Below are 19631 nucleotides of genomic sequence, written 5' to 3'. Positions count from 1 at the left end.
ATCTCTTGCTTTTTTTCTTCTGTTGTATCAATTAAATCTCTCATTCTTCACTGAAATGTCAACAAAATTCTGAGTTTCCATCTTCTTCTGTAAAAATAGCAATGGCAGCTGAGCTATTCTGTGCTCAGCTCCCTTTTCCCTTTCTGAGAGAGAACTTTTGCTTCCTAGATTCCCTTTTTGGGAAAATAGCTAATTGTTTCTAGCCATACTCAGCCCACTTGCCCTCTTAAAATTTCTGCCTGTTGTGGTGTTTGGGATTTCTAAGTCCAGTAGCTACTGTCCAAAAACAAGTTGGTCCTCAATAATTCTTTTAGGACTGTGGACATAGTGTACCTGAAATGTAAATGAAAGTTTCCATATTAACATTTCAAAGAAGAATTTTAACTTTTGCGTAACATTCTAGAAGATGCAGTGGGCATTACTGACCTAGTGTGGAGAAGTTTCATCTGTGCTGGGGTGGGCAATTTTTAATGGGGTGGACACGCCAAGTATTTGGTAAGGGGCCAAGGGCCTCACTCTTCCGTGATATTAATGGAGGGGGGTGTGGGATGGAGGTCATGTGCAGAAGGGATCTAGGGTTAAGGGCTAGGGGTGAAAGAGGGGGTTGTGAGCTGGTCAGGGGACTGGGATGTAGGATCCGAGAGGGATTATGGGTGCGGGAGAAGATTCTGACCTGGAGGATGGATGGGGAGGTGCAGCATCTGGGGGGGACGACTGTGATCTGGTCAGGAGTACAGGGGATGCAGCCTCTGGGAGGGGACTGTGATCTGGTTCTGGAGTGCAGAGGGGGGAGTTGCAGGTTATAGGAGGGGGCCATGATCTGGGACAGGAGTGCAGGAGGGGTTGCAGGGCCTGGGGCAGGGGGTTGTGACCTGGGGCAGGAGTGCAGAAGGGAGGACAGTGATTAGTGTAGTGACGAGCATAGGGACAGGAGTGCAGGATCTAGGAGAGAGCATGGGTACAGAAAGAGGATTGCGGAGGGTTTGGTTTATGTGGGGTATGGGTGCAAGAGAGGAAGTACAGAGAGGGCTTGGGATGTATGTGGTATGTAAGTAAGGAGAGGGCAGATGGTTCAGGTTGTGTGGGGTTAGGGCTGCTGGAGGGTGGTTACAGAGGGTTCAGTGGAGAGAGGGGCTGTGTTGCCAGTTGCAGGCTGTGGCCAGGAGGCATTTACCTGTTCAGAACAGCTGGCTGCAGGGGCCATGTGTGCTTCTCTGAAGACTGTGAACCCAAGGGGATGAGGGGTTCTTTGTTTCCAGCTCCCATTGGCTGGAAACTGGCCAGTGGGAGTTGCGAGATTGTGCTCGGGTGGGGGCAGCATGCAAAGCCTCTCCCCCAGTCACTCTGGCTCACAGAGTTCAGAATCACAGTGTCTAAGGGCAGCAGACTGCTTTCAGGGGTGGAGTAGGCAGGGAGTCTGGCTGAGTCTCCTGCTGAACCCACAGGCCAGATTACCCACCATGATTTATGGTAAGACGTTCCCCTGAAAACATTATGGCTTTCCCTTAAAACTTTTTCTAATTGATACTGCTATTTATAGGGTATCTCCTGCAAAGGATAGTTCATCTGCTGGTAGAAGTGTTCCTGTAGTAGCACTGTAAGCGTTTTCATTATTTAAACTCCTCAAGCGTTAATTCTATAGTCTGGTAACTTTCTCACCATCGTAATTGTGTGTATTGATATAAGCCTGTGGACATCTTGGTGTGAGGGATAAATGGCTTGACAACCAGAGTCTCTCACCTCCTTATCAGCACCTGACATTGCATTCCACACAACTAGTTATCTCAACATATTTGAGTCTCTTCCTAATGATTACAGAATGAACAGTTTATAGTGTGTTTAGGGTAACTTTTAATTGACTTGTTTCTTAGAGGTAGCCATATTAGTCTGTATCTTCACAAAAACAAAACAGCAGTCCTGTAGCACTTTAAATACTAACAATATAATTTATTGTGGGGCCGAGGGGAGCCAGGAAACTGACCAGCACCAAGGCAGTGTTGACATAGCTTGGTCCCAGTTCCAGCAGCCAGCAGCAAGAAGGTGGCATCCAACTCCTCCTTTTGGCATGGAGACCCAGGAAGTTGGTCTCTTCCCCCCCAGACCTAGATGAGGTGCAGGATCTCTTTACCAGCCCAGGGTGGGGGGTCTTCTGCATCCCTGGGCACTGGCTGCTGTGGGAGCTGCAGGAGTGCTGGCAGCTGGCAGGCACTTGGGAGCACTGGGGTCTCTCATGCTGGCCCCAGGCAGTAGTGTCCCAAAATGAGGCGCTATAGCTGGGCACGTGCTCTGAAATCTCCCATCATGGGCCTTTTGGTGCTCCACAGGGTGGCGGGGGAGTAGTGGAGTTGCCTGCTGTGGCAAGAGCAGTCCAGTCTGCAGCTGTGAGTGTCCCCTGGAGATCAGTTAATTCAAAATAACAGAAATGACCCATGCACAGTATTACTATTTCAAAATAAGCGTTACTCTTCATGGAAAGCAGGGGTACCAATTGCAATATAAGCTGTCCATTATTACAAATAACAGGCATGGTACTAGCAACGAAGGGTCCTGTGGTACCTTATAGACTAACAGAAGAGTTTTGAGCATGAGCTTTCGTGAGCATAGACTCACTTCATCAGATGCTGGTCTTGGAAATCTGCAGGGCCAGGTATAAATAAGCCAGAGCAAGGGTGGGGATAACAAGGTTAGCTCAGTCAGCGAGGGTGAGGCTTGCTACCAGCAGTTGATCTGGAGGTGTGAACACCAAGGGAGGGGAAGCTGCTTTTGTATTTAGCCAGGCATTCACAGCCTTCGCAGTCATTCACAGGCATGGTAGTGTGGATTTTGCTTACCATGTTATTTCAAAATAAGCGTCCTTATGGTGGAAGTTAAGCCATAGTGTCATCCACTCCTAAGTGACTTCAAAGCACACTGAACCTGAGAATCCTTTTTTACACTGTACCCTTTTAAAAATTGGTGCTGTTTCTTTGAATATATATTACAGAAGTGGGTCTGTCCTGCGGAAGTTAATCATCAAATAAATTATGTTCTTAGCCTTTAAGTGCTGCATGACTGCTTTTTTGTTTCGTGAGGAAACAAACTAACATGGCTACCTCTCAGTGACTACTCTTTCATATCTGGCAGCCCCAGGACTGGGAGGTTGCCAGACAGTCAGATATTCTGGATAATGGAATGGTATACCTAGTAATGCATAAAACTAAAGAAAAACAAGACTAGAAATTAAGAAACATTATTTGCCAACAGCAGTAGTATTGTACACTGTAAGCTTATTGTGTGTGCTGTATTTATTTCTATTTACTTCCACTCTAGTGTATTTATGGAAAGCATACCTACAATTTGCATATAGTTAAAATGCCTGTTATTTGAGAGTTCCAAATAATAGAATCCTGGATATGAAAGAGTTCATAAGGAAATACCTGAAGGCCAGATCCAAAGTGGACACTGAGAGAGGTCCACTGTAATCAACTGTGCTATGCTGTTTTATAACAGCTGAGATTTTGCTCTTAAGCATTTGTCTTCTTTTTGTTTTCCTTCCTAAGCTGATTAATTCCAGTGATTAAGGCTCTCCCAGGCTCTGGAATACCATGTGATGTGAAAAAGTGAATGCTTTTATTTTTCCGTTTGAAAATATGTTTCCTATGTAGATGCTACCTTTCTGGCTTGTTAATATTTAAACACTAGAATCTTGAACCTTTCATCAGCTTCGAACGCAGATGAATTTCCCAAACTCTCAATCTCTTCAATGATGTGTTTGCTCAAATACACACAATGTTGTTTGTCAGCACACTAAACTGATTTTTGGTGGTCTTTTTCCTCATCTACTCATCTTCAATGATGTGTTTGCTCAAATACACACAATGTTGTTTGTCAGCACACTAAACTGATTTTTGGTGGTCTTTTTCCTCATCTACTCATAAATTACCTAATTATCTCTAATTTTTAGGCAAATGATTATCTCCATGGCAAATAACAATGATAATGTACAGCCTTGTTTGGTTCTCTTACGCAGGTGACTTTTTTTGTAAAGCTGTCAAGTCTAGCTCTTGTGAAAAGTAGTCTTTTGTCTCGGAATCCACTTCCTTTATCACCTCTCAGCCTGACCACCCAAAGTTTTCACCTGTACTCCCTATTAACCCTATGAAACAACTTTTTCCAAGTCTGACAAAAGCAGAATTTTATTCTTTTTCAAATACACTACTTTCAGTATGCCATCAATATCTAATTTTCCATCCTTAATATACCTGTTTAGTCTATGTGCAGTTATTTAAAACATATAATATTAATTTCCTTAATGAAAATCTCAAAAGAAACATTGGCCTGAAGAATTACATTAAGCCATGTATTTACCCAATAATGGTGCTGAAAAATCTCCACCATCAGAAAATAAATTTAAAGCATCAATTAAGGGTCTAGAGAGGCTATTGAAATACTTTGAACATTCAGTGTCAACTCTCAGGAGTTTTTCCTGTTGTTGTAGCTAGAACTTTTGTTTTAATAATGCTCTGTCATTTTCATATTAACATTGGAGCTTTATTTAATTTCATTCCTATACTCTTGCACATTTTGTGATTGTTTGAGATTCACCAAACTTTGCAGTTGTCTGTAGTACCCAGCAAAAGTTTCACATTTCTATTTGGAATTTCTAAATTTTATTTGCAAGGTTGGAGGAATTTAAGTATATTCTATATGCATCTTCAGCTTTCTTGCCAATCCCTCTTCTCCTTTTCTTATTAGGATTGATTGACATATTTTACAGCACTTGCCCAGGAACACCTATAATAGGAGGAGGAGGGGCTGCAGGAGAAGACCTCTGTCCCAATCCTTGTCTGTATTGGCACTTGCTCCTACCCCCAGACAGCAGGGTCCAAGCAGACCTCTGGATGGCATGGTTGAGGATCACGTACCAGGACACTTTGTGGAGCAGATTATCCTGGCTTTTCTGGACTGGTTGTTCCACTTGTATCAGGAATGGGCCTGTGTTTGGATTGCTGTGCTGCAAATGATAGCGCTGGGATACGCTCTTCAGTTGTTCTCCTCTTCCCCATCTCTCATCAAGGACCCTTCTCATGAGCAACTTCTAGCCCAAGACCTGCAGTCTCTCTTGAGTGGGAAAGATGGGGAGGTAGTGATGAGCCATTCCATGTGCTTATGAATGTGACATAATTGGACTATACTTTATCAGAGATATTGGAAAGGTTGTAATCTACTGAATATGATTATCCCATTAGTATGTATGTATCATTTCAGTATATGAAGTTAGAAACATGAAGTATAAACCTGTGTTACTAATGCAGTCATGCTAAGTGAAATCTATTAGTAATACTCAAGGAACTTAATGGCCCAGTACTCAGGACAGTGATCTGTGAATAGACTTATTTTTCTTGTAAGCCTGGGATGAGGGACTACCATGATACGTGGCCGTGTCATCTGATGCTGGGATCCATCTTTGATCCTGTATTTTTCCACAAGATCAGAGGGCAAGTTAAGACTGAACACAAAGGATTCCTGCATTTTGCAAATCCTTTTTAAGGGTGGGGAGTGAGGTAATTTATGTTGGTATTTCTCCCTTGGGATCCCACCCAAGTTCACTACTAAAAACATCTAAGACTGCAGTGGGGAAGGATTGGGCCCAGTCTGGAAGGATTTTCCAGTCTATGAAAGAAATTTACTAGAGTAACTTTGAGGTAAGCTGTTATATGTAATGAGGTTCTTAGTGTAGGAAACTTAGTTTGTATGTTGTTTTATTTTGCTTAGTAACTTACTTTTTTCTGTCTTGTATGGCCATTTAAATCTTACCTTTTATACATCGTAAAATCACTTCTGTTTTATTAATAAACTCAGTGTAAATAATTGTTACGTGGCCAGGGAGAGCACGAAGAGTCTGTGCATATTTCTCCTTTGAGAAAGAGGGCAAATGTCAGGATCTTATATTGTACAGATCTCTATAAAGCATAAGATAGAGAGATCTAGGTTTCAGCCCAGAGGGTTTGTGTACTTGGGTGCTGTTTCCAGTTAAGGTCTACAGCATTGGGGATGTGGCCTAGCAGACTAACATGTCTGACTCAACAAGATCGGGTACTGGGGGAGCCCAAGCTGGCAGGGACAACAAGCTCAGTGGGCTCTCAGCACATCCGGTGGTAGCTCCAAAGGGGGCCTGATCTTGTCACAGAGGTTTCACCAAAATTAAAGGGCCAGGGGCTCTGCTACTGTTCTTTACTAATCTCAGTGGCAGTCTTAGACCTGTTCTGGATCTGCGAAACTTTAAAAAACTGATGAACATACTTAAGTTCCACATTGTCGTCTTGGCCTCCATCATCATCTCTTTGGATCCATGGAACTACGACATCATCCTTAGTTTGAAGGACACTTGTTTACATATCTCAGTCTTTCGTGGATACAGAAGGTACCTCAGGTTTATTGTGATCCACATGCACTATTAATTTATGATGTTCCTGTATGGCCTGTTAGCAGCCCCAGATGTTAATGAAGCATCTGACAGTTGTTGCAGCCTTCCTGAGGAGGCAAGGTGTTTGTTTACTCTAACCTTGACTTCTGGTTGGTCAGAGGCTGGACCAAGATTCAGGTGGAGGCTGATATAAAGTTAATACAGCCAGCTTTCTAGGACTTTGGTCTGCTAATAAATATGCAGAAGTCCACATTCTCACTGGCTAAAAAGATAGAGTTCATAAGGGTGAGCCTCAACTTGGTCTAAGCCAGAACCTTGCTCCCAGAGGCATGGTTTCAGGCAATGGGGATGTTTGTACAGAGTTTCAAATCACCCCGTTACCACAGAAAGAAACTTCTTCAAACTCCAGGGCAACAGGCATTATGCACCTACATAATGCAACTTGCAAGTCGTCAGTTTAGCTCTCTCAACATGGTGGACGTCTGTGTACTCACCAAGCCAATGCCATCTTCCCTGGTAGATTATATACTTGTGGCAGCAGAGTAAAAACTTTCATGTAACCTCTTCAAGATGAAAGAGATTAGTTGCTGCCTACATATTATGTCAATCCCAGCTATGTGAAAAGAAGAAAAAATTTTTTTTCAGTCATGAGAAAATTGTACTTAAGCACACAATCTGTTATCTTATGGTGACTGAGAGTTAATGTGTACAGGATGAACCTGATTAGCCCCCCCGCACCCTCAGAACCTGAGTGATGCCAAATGAGAGAATTTGCCAGACCACAGGAGGTCAGTATTGTCTACCAGCATTACCAGCACTTGCACTGCTTACTGGGCTCTTAGAAGACATTTAGGGGTAAGTTAGAGCTAAATAACAGAACAGAACAAACACTGAGAGCCAGAACTGGTGTCTGTAAACAAACTTTATGGGAGCGTGGGAAACTTGGCCACATGCATAAGTGGTCATCTGGCTAACTAAAATTATGTCAGATTACAGATGTTGCCAGATGAGAGAGTGCTGGATTAGTGAGGTTCAACCTGTAGGTTTGTAAAGTAGCCAGCACTTTAATGACTTCTAGCAATAGTCTCTACCTTCGTTTTGGTAAGTTACTGACTTGTTTATAGCAATGTAATATTGTGCAGAACACAAGACAGCTATACAGAATAATCTGGATCTCTTGTTCAGCTGGGCCATTTCAAACAGAATGGCTACGTCTACACTACAGATATATTTCTAAAGAAGCTCTTCCGAAAGAGCATCTCTCGAAAGTGTGTGTTCACACACAAAAAAGCAGCTCAAAAGAGCTATCTGCTCTTTCAAAAGGGAGCGTCCACACAGCCCCTGCTCTTTTGAAAGAACAGGCCAGGGATCGAAAATGAAGACTATTCTTTTGAAAGAGAGACCCTGTGGAGCATCTACACGTTTTCTTTTGTGGGGGGAGAACTTTCGAAAAGGGGCACTCTTCCTGAAACGGGAAAGGAAGAGTGACTTCGAAAGGAACACCACATTCTTTTGATTTACTTTCAAAAGAATACTTTGTATGTGTAGACGCTCCATGGGCTCTTTCAGAAGAGCCCCCTTCTTTCGAAAGAACTTGCTAGTTTAGACACAGCCCATGTGTTTGAATATAGGATGAAAGAATGCAGGCCATACTTATGGAATGGGGGACTGTGTTCTGGTGAAGACAGACTGAAAAGGTGTCTTGGTCAAAGTTGGCAAATAATTCTTTGGCTGGTTGGGGGAGAATAGTGAATTGATGTTTTGCCTTGTATTGGACTTGCTGAGGCTGATACTGTAACACTGCATCTAGTTCTCATGTCCACATTCTAAAAAGTATGCTGAAGATGGTGTAGGAAGAACTGTATAAAAAAAAAAAATGACCTGGCGGCTGAAGAAATGGTTTACAATGTGAGATTTAAGGAGCTCAGTCTGTTTAGTTTTGTTGAAAAGAAGATAGAGATGGTAACCAGATTAGTGTAACTGGGAAGAAAATACCAGGTTCCTGTAACATTGTTGGAATATCTAGCTTAGTTTTAAATACCCAAACTCTTTCTTGTACATAAGGAAGTGGATGGAGAGTGTATGTAAGATTTTAATAATGTAGGATATAAAAAAGAAATGCCGTGCTATTATAAGAACATAAGAACATAAGAATGGCCATACTGGGTCAGACCAAAGGTCCATCAAGCCCAGCATCCCATCTGCCGACGGTGGCCAATGCCAGGTGCCCCAGAGAAGGAGAACAGAAGACAAGTGATTTATCTCCTGCCATCCATCTCCTGCCCTTGTTATGAAGGCTAGGGCACCATACTTTATCCCTGGCTAATAGCCATTTATGGACCTGACCTGCAAAAATTTATCAAGCTCTTTTTTAAACCCTAATAGAGTCCTGGCCTTCACAGCCTCCTCGGGCAAGGAGTTCCACAGGTTGACTGTGCGCTGTGTGAAGAAAAATTTCCTTTTATTAGTTTTGAACCTACTACCCATCAATTTCATTTGGTGTCCCCTAGTTCTTGTATTATGGGAAAAGGTAAATAATTTTTCTATATTCACTTTCTCCACACCATTCATGATTTTATATACCTCTATCATATCGCCCCTCAATCGCCTCTTTTCCAAACTGAAAAGTCCCAGTCTCTCTAGCCTCTCCCCATATGGGACCCTTTCCAAGCCCCTAATCATCTTAGTCGCCCTTTTCTGAACCTTTTCTAATGCCAATATATCTTTTTTGAGGTGAGGAGACCACATCTGCACGCAGTACTCGAGATGTGGGCGTACCATAGTTTTATATAGGGGAAGTATGATATCTTTTGTCTTATTATCGATCCCTTTTTTAATAATTCCTAACATCCTATTTGCCTTACTAACTGCCGCTGCACACTGCGTGGATGTCTTCAGAGAACTATCCACTATAACTCCAAGATCCCTTTCCTGATCTGTCGTAGCTAAATTTGACCCCATCATGTAGTACGTGTAATTTGGGTTATTTTTTCCAACATGCATTACCTTACACTTACCCACATTAAATTTCATTTGCCATTTTGCTGCCCAATCACTCAGTTTGCTGAGATCTTTTTGTAGTTCTTCACAATCCCTTTTGCTTTTGACTGTCCTGAACAACTTGGTGTCATCTGCAAACTTTGCCATCTCACTGCTTACCTCATTTTCTAGATCATTGATGAACAAGTTGAACAGGATCGGTCCCAGGACTGACCCCTGGGGAACACCACTAGTTACCCCCCTCCATTGTGAAAATTTACCATTTATTCCAACCCTTTGTTTTCTGTCTTTTAACCAATTCCCGATCCATGAAAGGACCTTTCCTCCTATCCCATGACCACCTAATTTACATAAAAGCCTTTGGTGTGGGACCGTGTCAAAGGCTTTCTGGAAATCTAGGTATATTATGTCCACTGGGTGCCCCTTGTCCGCATGTTTATTAACCCCTTCAAAGAATTCTAATAGATTAGACAGACACGACTTCCCTCTGCAGAAACCATGCTGACTTTTGCCCAACAATTCGTGCTCTTCTATGTGCCTTGCAATTTTACTCTTTACTAGTGTTTCTACTAATTTACCTGGTACTGATGTTAAACTTATCGGTCTATAATTGCCAGGATCTCCTCTAGAGCCTTTTTTAAATATTGGCGTTATATTGGCCGTCTTCCAGTCATTTGGTACCAAAGTGGATTTAAAGGATAGGTTACAAACCACTGTTAATAACTCCGCAATTTCACATTTGAGTTCTTTCAGAACCCTTGGGTGAATACCGTCTGGTCCTGGAGACTTGTTACTATTCAGCTTATCAATTAATTCCAAAACCTCCTCTAATGTCACTTCAATCTGAGTGAGTTCCTCAGATTTGTCGCCTAAAAAGGCTGGCTCAGATTTAGGAACCTCTGTAACATCTTCAGCCGTGAAGACTGAAGCAAAGAAATCATTTAATCGCTCCGCAATGGCACTGTCTTCCTTGATCGCTCCTTTTATATCTTTATCATCCAAGGGCCCCACTGCTTTTTTAGCAGGCTTCCTGCTTCTAATGTATTTAAAAAACATTTTACTATTGTTTTTTGAATTTTTGGCTAGCTGTTCCTCAAACTCTTTTTTGGCTTTTCTTACTACATTATGACAGTTAATTTGGGAGTGTTTATGTTCCTTTCTATTTTCCTCACTAGGATTTGACTTCCACTTTTTAAAAGCTGCCCTTTTCTCTCTCACTGCCTTTTTAACATGGCTGTTTAGCCATGGTGGTTCTTTGTTAGGTCTCTTACTGTGTTTTTTTATTTGGGGTATACATTTAAGTTGGGCCTCTAGTATGGTGTCTTTAAACAGTTTCCATGCAGCTTCCAGGGATTTTAGTTTAATTACTCTACCTTTTAGTTTCTGTTTAACTAGCTTCCTCATTTTAGTGTAATTCCCCTTTTTGAAATTAAATGCCAGAGTGTTTGACCTCTGCGGTGTTCTTCCCAACACAGGAATATTAAAGGTTATTATATTGTGGTCACTATTTCCAAGCGGTCCAGTAACAGTTACCTCTTGGACCAGATCCTGCGTTCCAGTCAAGACTAGATCGAGAATTGACTCTCCCCTTGTGGGTTCCTGTACTAGCTGCTCCAAGAAGCAGTCATTTAAGGCATCAAGAAATTTAATCTCTGAATCCCGTCCTGAGGTGACATGCACCCAATCAATATGGGGATAATTGAAATCTCCTATTATTACTGTGTTTTTTATTTTGATAGCCTCTCTAATCTCCCTTAACATTTCAGCATCACTATCACTGTCCTGGTTAGGTGGTCGGTAATATATTCCTAATGCCATATTCATATTAGAGGAATGAATTGTTATCCATAATGATTCTATGGAACATTTTGATTCCTTTAGGATTTTTACTTCATTTGATTCTATATTATCCTTCACATATAGTACCACTCCGCCACCCGCACGACCTGTTCTGTCTTTCCGATATAATTTATATCCCGGTATGATAGTGTCCCACTGATTGTCCTCATTCCACCATGTTTCTGAGATGCCTATTATGTCAACTTCCTCCTTTGATATGAGGTACTCCAGTTCACCCATCTTATTAGACAGACTCCTAGCATTAGTGTAAAAGCATGTTAGAAAACTACCACTATTTATATGTTCGCCTTTCACAGACGTGGTGGATTTTTTTATGCACGATTGTTTCACATCTGATCTTGCCCATATATTATTTCCCACGTTCCCTATCTGACTAACTTCTAGGGAATCCCTGTCTATGGAGCCTCGTGTAAGAGAAGTCTCCGTCCGATCCAGGTGCTCCCCCGCACCAATCGGCTTTCCCCCACCTCTTAGTTTAAAAACTGCTCTATGTCCTTTTTAATGTTTAATGCCAGCAGTCTGGATCCACCTTGATTTAGGTGGAGCCCATCCTTCCTGTATAGGCTCCCCCTACCCCAAAAGTGTCCCCAGTTCCTAATAAATCTAAACCCCTCTTCCCTACACCATCGTCTCATCCACGCATTGAGACTCTGAAGTTCTGCCTGTCTATCTGGCCCTGCGCGTGGAACTGGAAGCATTTCAGAGAATGCCACCAAAGATGTTCTGGATTTCAGTCTCTTTCCTAGTAACCTAAATTTGGCCTCCAGAACATCTCTTCTACCCTTCCCTATGTCATTGGTACCAACATGTACCACGACGACCGGCTCCTCCCCAGCACTGCCCATAAGTCTGTCTAGATGCCTCGAGAGATCCGCAACCTTCGCACCAGGCAGGCAAGTCACCATACGGTTCTCCCGGTCATCACAAACCCAACTATCTATATTTCTAATGATCGAATCCCCCACTACTAAAACCTGCTTCTTCCTAACAGCTGGCGCTCCCTCCCCCGGAGAAGTATCCTCGGCACGAGAGGATACAACATCACCCTCTGGAAGGAGGGTCCCAACTACGGGATGGTTTCCCTCTGCTCCCCTTGACTGCTCTCCTTCCCTGAGCCTTTCATCCTCAGTAACAGCCTCAGGACTGTCAGATTGGAGGTGGGACAGCCCTACTATGTCCCGGAAAGTCTCATCCACAAACACCTCTGCCTTCCTTAGCTCCTCCAGTTCAGCCACCCTGGCCTCCAAAGCACGCACTCGGTCTCTGAGGGCCAGGAGCTCCTTGCATCGAGCGCACACATACGCCACCCGCCCACAGGGTAGGTAGTCATACATACTGCACTCGACACAATAAACAGGATAGCCCCCACTCTGCTGCTGGGCTTCTGCCTCCATTTCCTACTCTAGTTATATATGAGGGTTAATTAAATGTTTCAGATAGAGGTTGTTATAAAGGATTTAGTTTAAGGGCAACAGAAGTCACTGGCTCCCTCCAAGCTCCCCCTCTCAACTCCCCTCTCCAAACTCCCTCCTGTTAGCACGCACCCTGTTTGCCAGCACCCGGTCGCAAAGCTCCCTGGTCGCTTACTAGCAGGGTTTAAGTGCTCGGCCTCACTGATAGCTCCTCCCTCTGCCTACAGCTCAGCCAATCAGCACACGGTGTTTCAATTCAAACCTAATCAGCTTCCAACTGCCTGCCTGCCTGAGCACACGGCCTTTCAAACAAACAAACAAACACTCAGCTCAGCACTCCAAACAAACAAACTCCAAACTCCAAACAAACACACAAGCCCAAAACCTCCAAATATAAGCAGCCACTTACCCCAAGGTGCTTTAGTTTGCTCCTTCCTTCTCCTCCTCCAGGAGAGCCTCTCCAAACTCCCTCCTGTTAGCACGCACCCTGTTTGCCAGCACCTGGTCGCAAAGCTGAAATGTTTTGATTCATAATGAATTATTTTTAGAGGACAGTAATTTCATCTTTAACTGATTTTTTTATTTGTTTTGCAGCTCCAGTTATTAACAGATATAACAGAAGAGTATCAGGTAAAATTTCCCTTATTATTACTTTATTATATTTTTAATCTCTAAGAATGTTTTGGTGTTTGTTATTAAAAGAGAGTTTTCCAGTTTAAGTGGCCTGTTAACACTTGTCTGTTGTAATGTGTACATGGCATGGTAGTTATGACATTTCAATAACTGTCACTCTCCATTTATTTATTTTAGAAATCACTAGACTGCAAATTATATATTAGCAGAGAAACATTTTTTCGTATTAATGACAATTTCAGGCTTAAAGGCAACTTCCTTATATTAATAACCATTCAGTCGAAATGCATTTGTAAAGACTTTTGCTGTATGGGGGCCTTGGAACAGACTCCACTAAGTATTTCTGGGAATGTTTCAGCTTCCTTCTTTAGAACCTGCTACTATCTCTTCTTACTAATCTTGCAGGGTACTGTCAATCTTACCTTTGGCCAGAATACAGAAATTTAGGCCTTCTCTAATATGCAGTTTTTGTCAATCTGTCTAACCTGAAACGATCTTTATCTTAAGAGCAGCATGTTCCTGCACCATTCCACCAGAGACTGACAATACTTACAAATTAAAGAGACAGGTTGGTGAAGTAGTATCTTTTATTGGACCTTCTTTTGTTGGTGAGACAGGCAAGCTTTTGAGCCACTCAGGATCCTGAAGAAGAGTGCTGTATAATTCTGAAAAATGTTGGTTCAGTAAAAGATACCCTCTCACCCACCTTGTGTCTGGGATAATCATGGCTACAGCTACACTGCCATAGTTTGAAATGTCAGAGGTGCAAGTGTGTGTTTATTCAGGAAGCACAATTAATGCATTTGTTCCCTGGCACAGTTCTTCCACTTGGTTGAATATTTTCCAGCTTTTTAATTTGATTTTTATCAGCTATTTCATTCCTTATTTTTAAGCTGATGGTAAAAGTGAGTGGTACTAAACTATCAGAATGTTAAATGGAAAAAAAAATGAATTCCACTCTTGTTCCAACAGTGTACACCACCAATCATCTTAAATTCTTTGATTTTCCTTTAAATTTTTAGATAGTTGTCCATGAAATTAGTTTAGGTAGTTTTACTTTAAAAGTACTTCTGTGAAAATGGCAGTGAGAGATCCATGTTCATTGTCTATTTCTAGTTCAAAGAGTCTCTTGAAATAAAATTTTTTTTAAATCATCTTTGCAAATTCAACTTGAGGTATACTTTGGGGAATAGGTCTTGTGAATGAGAAGGAAAGCTTTTTTGGGACCTGTGTATTATTTTCGCATGTAAAATCCCCTTGTGACCAAATTATGTTCCCATTTATTCCCGGGAAGCCCTATTAGCCTTCAGTGCAATTGCTCCGATTCAATTAAGGGTGTGATTTGGAGACAAGGGTATTGTTGCACATAAGGAAGTGGGCCATAGTCAGAGCTTTTTAAATAAATGTAAATTGTTTTGACACTAGCAGATATTTAATTATTGGTGTGTTATGAGCGGCTTGGAAAGACACAAGTAGGGAAGAATTTAAAACATGAAGATTCTACTGCAGTGATAATTTTGGAGGGAAAGTGACAACTTGTTAAAAGTACCTTATTGAGATGGTCTCTACTTTATTATTTAGGTTTATACTTCATTATTTAGGTTTACACAATATGCCTAATCTACCCTAAGAATGATAATTAGTTTAAAAACACCTAAATTAAAAATTTAAATGAGAAAATTGAGCTATTCCTGCTATTCAAAAGCTGTCTGAGCTCTTTTGTATGGGACAGAATGGCTGTGTGACCATAGAAAGGGACATAGTTTGGACTGAAGATACAATGAAATGCCTGTGACATTAATCTCATAGATGAACAGTGCAATAATGAGACATTCTTTATTGAGAAATAGGGTACTTGTTTGTGAAGTCTCTATACATCATTGTGAACTGGCAGCAAATGTAAAACCAGATTACTTATGAATGCAGCCAGGCTAAATTACGTTGGCGAATATTGTTGGAACGTCAGCTATTTTATTGTACATTGTTAAATTTATAGGATTTGTGTTAGCGATGCCCGAACCTTATTATGGTGGTTACATGGAACTAACATACAAATGTATGGTTAATGCTATATGTCTCTCTAGTCCAGCACCCTTGGGACCTCAGTATCAGCAACAATTGGCTCAGCATGCATTGGTGTCCAATGCCTCCCTTACTATTTCCTTCCCTCTTTCCCCGTCCAGTGGGGAGTGGCTTACTTTCTGTAGACTAGCTCTGCACCAATCTACTATATCACCTACCCATTCTCTGTGGGGTCTGCCTCTCTTGTTTAACTGTCCATTATGCATTGGGACCTGGCTGGTGCCAAATATAAGAATTTGCCGGACCGTGGGAGGGCAGTAACCAGCACTTACACTGCTTATGGGGCTTTTAAGACATTTAGTTGTAAATAACAGTACAGAACACTGAGAGTCAGGACTGGTAGCTGTAAATAAACTTTATGGGACCACGGGAAACTTGGACACACCCATGATAAATGGACATGCAGCTAACTAAAATCATGTTGGGCTATGGATAGTGCTGGATAGAGAAGTTCAACCTCTACTCTTACGTTTTTAAAACCTGTTCATGGTAGGTTTAAGCTTCCTCCACTCTTGGCTTGCATACCAAGTCATGAGCAAACCGGGAGCAGTTTCACTAGACATAGGCTGCCAGCATCCAGGAGTACACAGAAGACTTCTATTCCATTTTTCAATAATTAGAAGCGTTCAGGAGCCATCTGCCTTTTTTTTGTTTTGACTCCTGCTCTGCTGTGGCAGTGTCCAGAAAACTCCCAATACGAAGCTGGCTTGCTGCTTTCAGTGGTCTGAAGGCTGATCTGGTTCCCCATTAGGAGAATGGTAGGCTTTAAAGAGTTTCGCTTAGGTCATAATTGTATGATTTCTGTAAGTCCTTTAATTCCTTTCTATCCGTGTGCTTGTCAGTGAAGAACATCACCAGAACAAAACATGAAGGCGATAAGCTTACACTTGGAAATCTATTACCTTTAAACATTATTTCCTTATTCTTTATCTGATATCCTGTTTGTAAGAACATTTTGGCATCCCATTTGAACTAGGGGTTCTCCTCTACTGCTTGTCTCCAAGGAGACCAAAAGACCCATTGTTATTGTCTCTAGACCTGGCTCGAAGAGAGAAAATTTTCAGGTCAGTGAAGAAATGCTCCTATTTTATGCACAGGTTTACAAACATCTCTGTATACTAATGGCTTATGGTAAATGCCAATAGTCTTTAGCTTAGAGGTCAACAATACTTCCTTTTGTAAGTAGTATGTATCCAATTGACTAGAGTGGCCATATCTCCCTATCCCAAATTTGGGACAGGGAGATTAGGGGGAGCGTGCTCCCTGGCTGCCCTATACCTCACGGAGCCGGAAAGGGGGCAGCAGCAGTGTAGGTGCTTCTCCTGGCTTCCCTGAGCCTCGAGGAGCTGGGAACTGGGTGGCAGCCACCCCCTGCACCTGAGCATACCTCTCCCTGTGCAGAGCCCTCTGCTGGCTGCCTCTGTGCTCTCCACATGCTCACTGGCCAACAGCTACACCTGTGTGCCAGCAGGGGGCTGAATACGGGGGCTGTTAGCCCCTTTGTTAAAATAAGTCAGGACACCTTTCGGCCCAGAAGTATGGAGCCATCCTGGCAGTTGACTCAAGATGGCAGCCATAATGCAAATCCATGAAACAAGTAGTTAAATAGAATTACACTGAGGAAAATTTTGCTGCTAGTAGTTTCTGAATGAAAGATGTATTGTGCGTTTAAAGTGAAGTGGAGCATAATGTGACATTTACTCAATATTTGCTTGGGTGTGATGTTAGTATTTTTCATTTTGTGCTTCTGAAAAACTAATGTGGTCTTGTCAGTTCAGTGTTCAGACAATCTGTTTTGTCAAGTTCATCTCATGTAATGAAACAGCTATCTAAATAAAAAAAATCGACGATGATGTGTATCACTTAAAGCATTATTACTATTCGTAGTGGAGCAAGTTAGAGACCCTAGAGCGCTGGCCCTGGTACAAGATTTAAGGCCTAAATTAAAGGCTGTACACCAAGTCAGGCCATGTATTAAAGCACATATTTATAAGTTCATTGTCTGTACATAATCTTGTTAAATTGCTGCTCATGTTGCTAAAATATAGTGTTTCTGAGAAGTGCTTAGTGACTAAATGCTTATGGAAGTACATTTTAGAAGCATGGTACAAATACACCCAATTTAGTACAAGTAAGTGTTTCACAAAGTCATAGGAAAGCTTTGTCTGAGGTATTACGAATAAGGTACAAGGGGAGGTAACAAATTGATGTAATGAAAAAATGCTGGGTGATATGTAAGATGTTTATTCCACTTGGTTGTTGCAATTTGTAAATGTTGAGGCACCTGGCCTCCTTCTTCGAGTGTCCCCGTGGGTGCTCCACAGTAGGTGTCGGGCTCGCCCAGCGCCGCAGATCGGAAATCTTCCAGCAGTTTCTCCTGGATCGCGCATGCGCCGGCGCGCGCTGCCCCTGGCCGTGTGCGCAATCCGGTCCCTGCCAGTTCCTTCTCAACCGCCATCGGCTGCAGACGGAATCTACTCAGGCTAAGGCCAGAGTCAGATTAAATAGTGGTTTTTTTCTACATGTCATTTGTTGTTTTTGGTTATTTAAAAAAAAAAAAAAGAGAGAGAGAGAGAGAAAGCAAAGACAAAGAGAATATCAGCAAAAAAGAAAAAGAGGGGAGCGGAGAAGAGAAGAGCGGACGTGAAGGCCATTTAGGCCGCCCGCTGCCCCGTAGGCCGGTGATCACTATTTGGGGTGGAAAGGCACGGATTAAGTGCTAAGTACCCTATTAACAGTGAAGGACTCACTGCAATGGCCTCTTCAGGTTTTTAAAAAGCGGGAGTCATGCCGTGAAGCTATGCCGGCCTCCGTGGGGCATAGCGAATGCATCCGATTCCTGAGGGAATCACAGGCTACCCAGAAGTGTTCTCACTGTGCTAAGCTCACAGCCAGGGCCAGGAAGGACAGATCGATGAGGTGTAAAATGCTCTTGTTGATAAGGCTCTCCAGCCAGACTTGCTGGAGAAGCCTCACCCAGAAGGGCCCTCTGGGTTGCATAAGAGGAGGGCAGTTTTCTCTGACCCCCTCGGTGCAGAAACGGAGGGAACTCTCCCTGGCTCGATCCTTGCCGGCGTTTGCAGTGAGCAGGACGAGCGGAATACACGGCCCGCAGCCACATGCTCAGGCAAGCGGCAGCGCACGTGGCAGAGGCTGAGCCTCTGGTTATAAAACAGTCGGCACGCGCGGCACGTAGAGCGTCAGCGAGGCAAGCGCCGGACCCGGCGGCACCACCGCAGGTGGCACCGGCCCCCGCGGCACCAACGGTGCAGGGGCGCCAGGCACGGAGCCTGCAGGCACCGGAGGAGGATACCCGCGCGGCACCGCAGCTGACGGTGCTGAGCGTGGCACTGACAGCGGGGCCAAGATCCCTGGCATGGAAGGGGGCGGTGCCGGCCCCGCAGGGTAGGGGCAAGGCAAAATCAAAAGCCCGGCACCGCAGTCCATCTCCGGACAGGACTGCGCTGTTGTTAGCACCAAGCCCTCCCCCTGTGATACACACGCCACACCGAAGGCCTGTGTCTCCACCGGCCCATCCTGAACCTCCTTCTCTGTTCCTCCAACCAATGTCACCATGGCTTGGGCCACCTTCACCATTTCTGGGATTGGATCCCCTGGAGTACTATCACAAGCCAGTTTAACCTCTATCTGTGTCGTCACGGAGGTCTCACTCTCCCAGACATCGGGGGTACACACCCCGTGAGTGGTCTAGGTCTCCATCCCCGGACCCTTGCCCATGCTGCCATGGTCATCCTCATCATGCTGGACACAGACACCACAGGCCTACACCCAGGGGCAGGTCCCCCCTAGCCGCTCAATACCCCCATGGGCACTCCCGATCGGGGACGGAAACACAGTTGTCTCAAGGGGAGTTAATTTTAGAACACTGAGACTTTCCTTCACAATCCTCCAGCGAGCAAGTGTATCATTGACCACAGGAGCCCGAGGGTTCAAGGGAGGTTTACCCTAGTGGTTCCTCCTCATCCTCCCTAGATGAGGCCATGGCCCCCAGAGATGTCTCTCCCCCGGATGACCTTAAACTGTTTCAGGAGCTGTTTAAAAGGGTGGCTTTCACGCAAGACATTCAAACGGCAGAGGTGCAGAAGAAACATCACAAACTCCTGGAAAATTTGAGACCCCCAGCTTCGTCCAAAATTGCTATTCCGCTGGACGAAGCCATTCTGGAGTCAGCCATTACTATATGGCAGACTCTGGCCTCTGTTCCGCCTACGAGCAAG

The 19631-nt window shown here is 43.5% G+C and overlaps 1 protein-coding gene across 1 annotated transcript in view; it reads left to right on the top strand.

The window, feature by feature from the left end:
• PRKAR2A (protein kinase cAMP-dependent type II regulatory subunit alpha) overlaps positions 1–19631 on the top strand; it is a 154247-nt gene that overhangs the window by 31723 nt on the left and 102893 nt on the right. Inside the window, exon 2 of the mRNA XM_075005326.1 lies at positions 13273–13308. Within this exon, the coding sequence (XP_074861427.1) occupies positions 13273–13308 (36 nt within the window). The remainder of the gene's footprint in view (positions 1–13272; positions 13309–19631) is intronic.

This window comes from Carettochelys insculpta, chromosome 11, assembly GCF_033958435.1.
Source record: "Carettochelys insculpta isolate YL-2023 chromosome 11, ASM3395843v1, whole genome shotgun sequence".
Taxonomy (NCBI): domain Eukaryota; kingdom Metazoa; phylum Chordata; order Testudines; family Carettochelyidae; genus Carettochelys; species Carettochelys insculpta.
The sequence above is the reverse complement of the archived record's forward strand: the minus strand, read 5'-3'. Positions and strand labels throughout refer to the sequence as shown.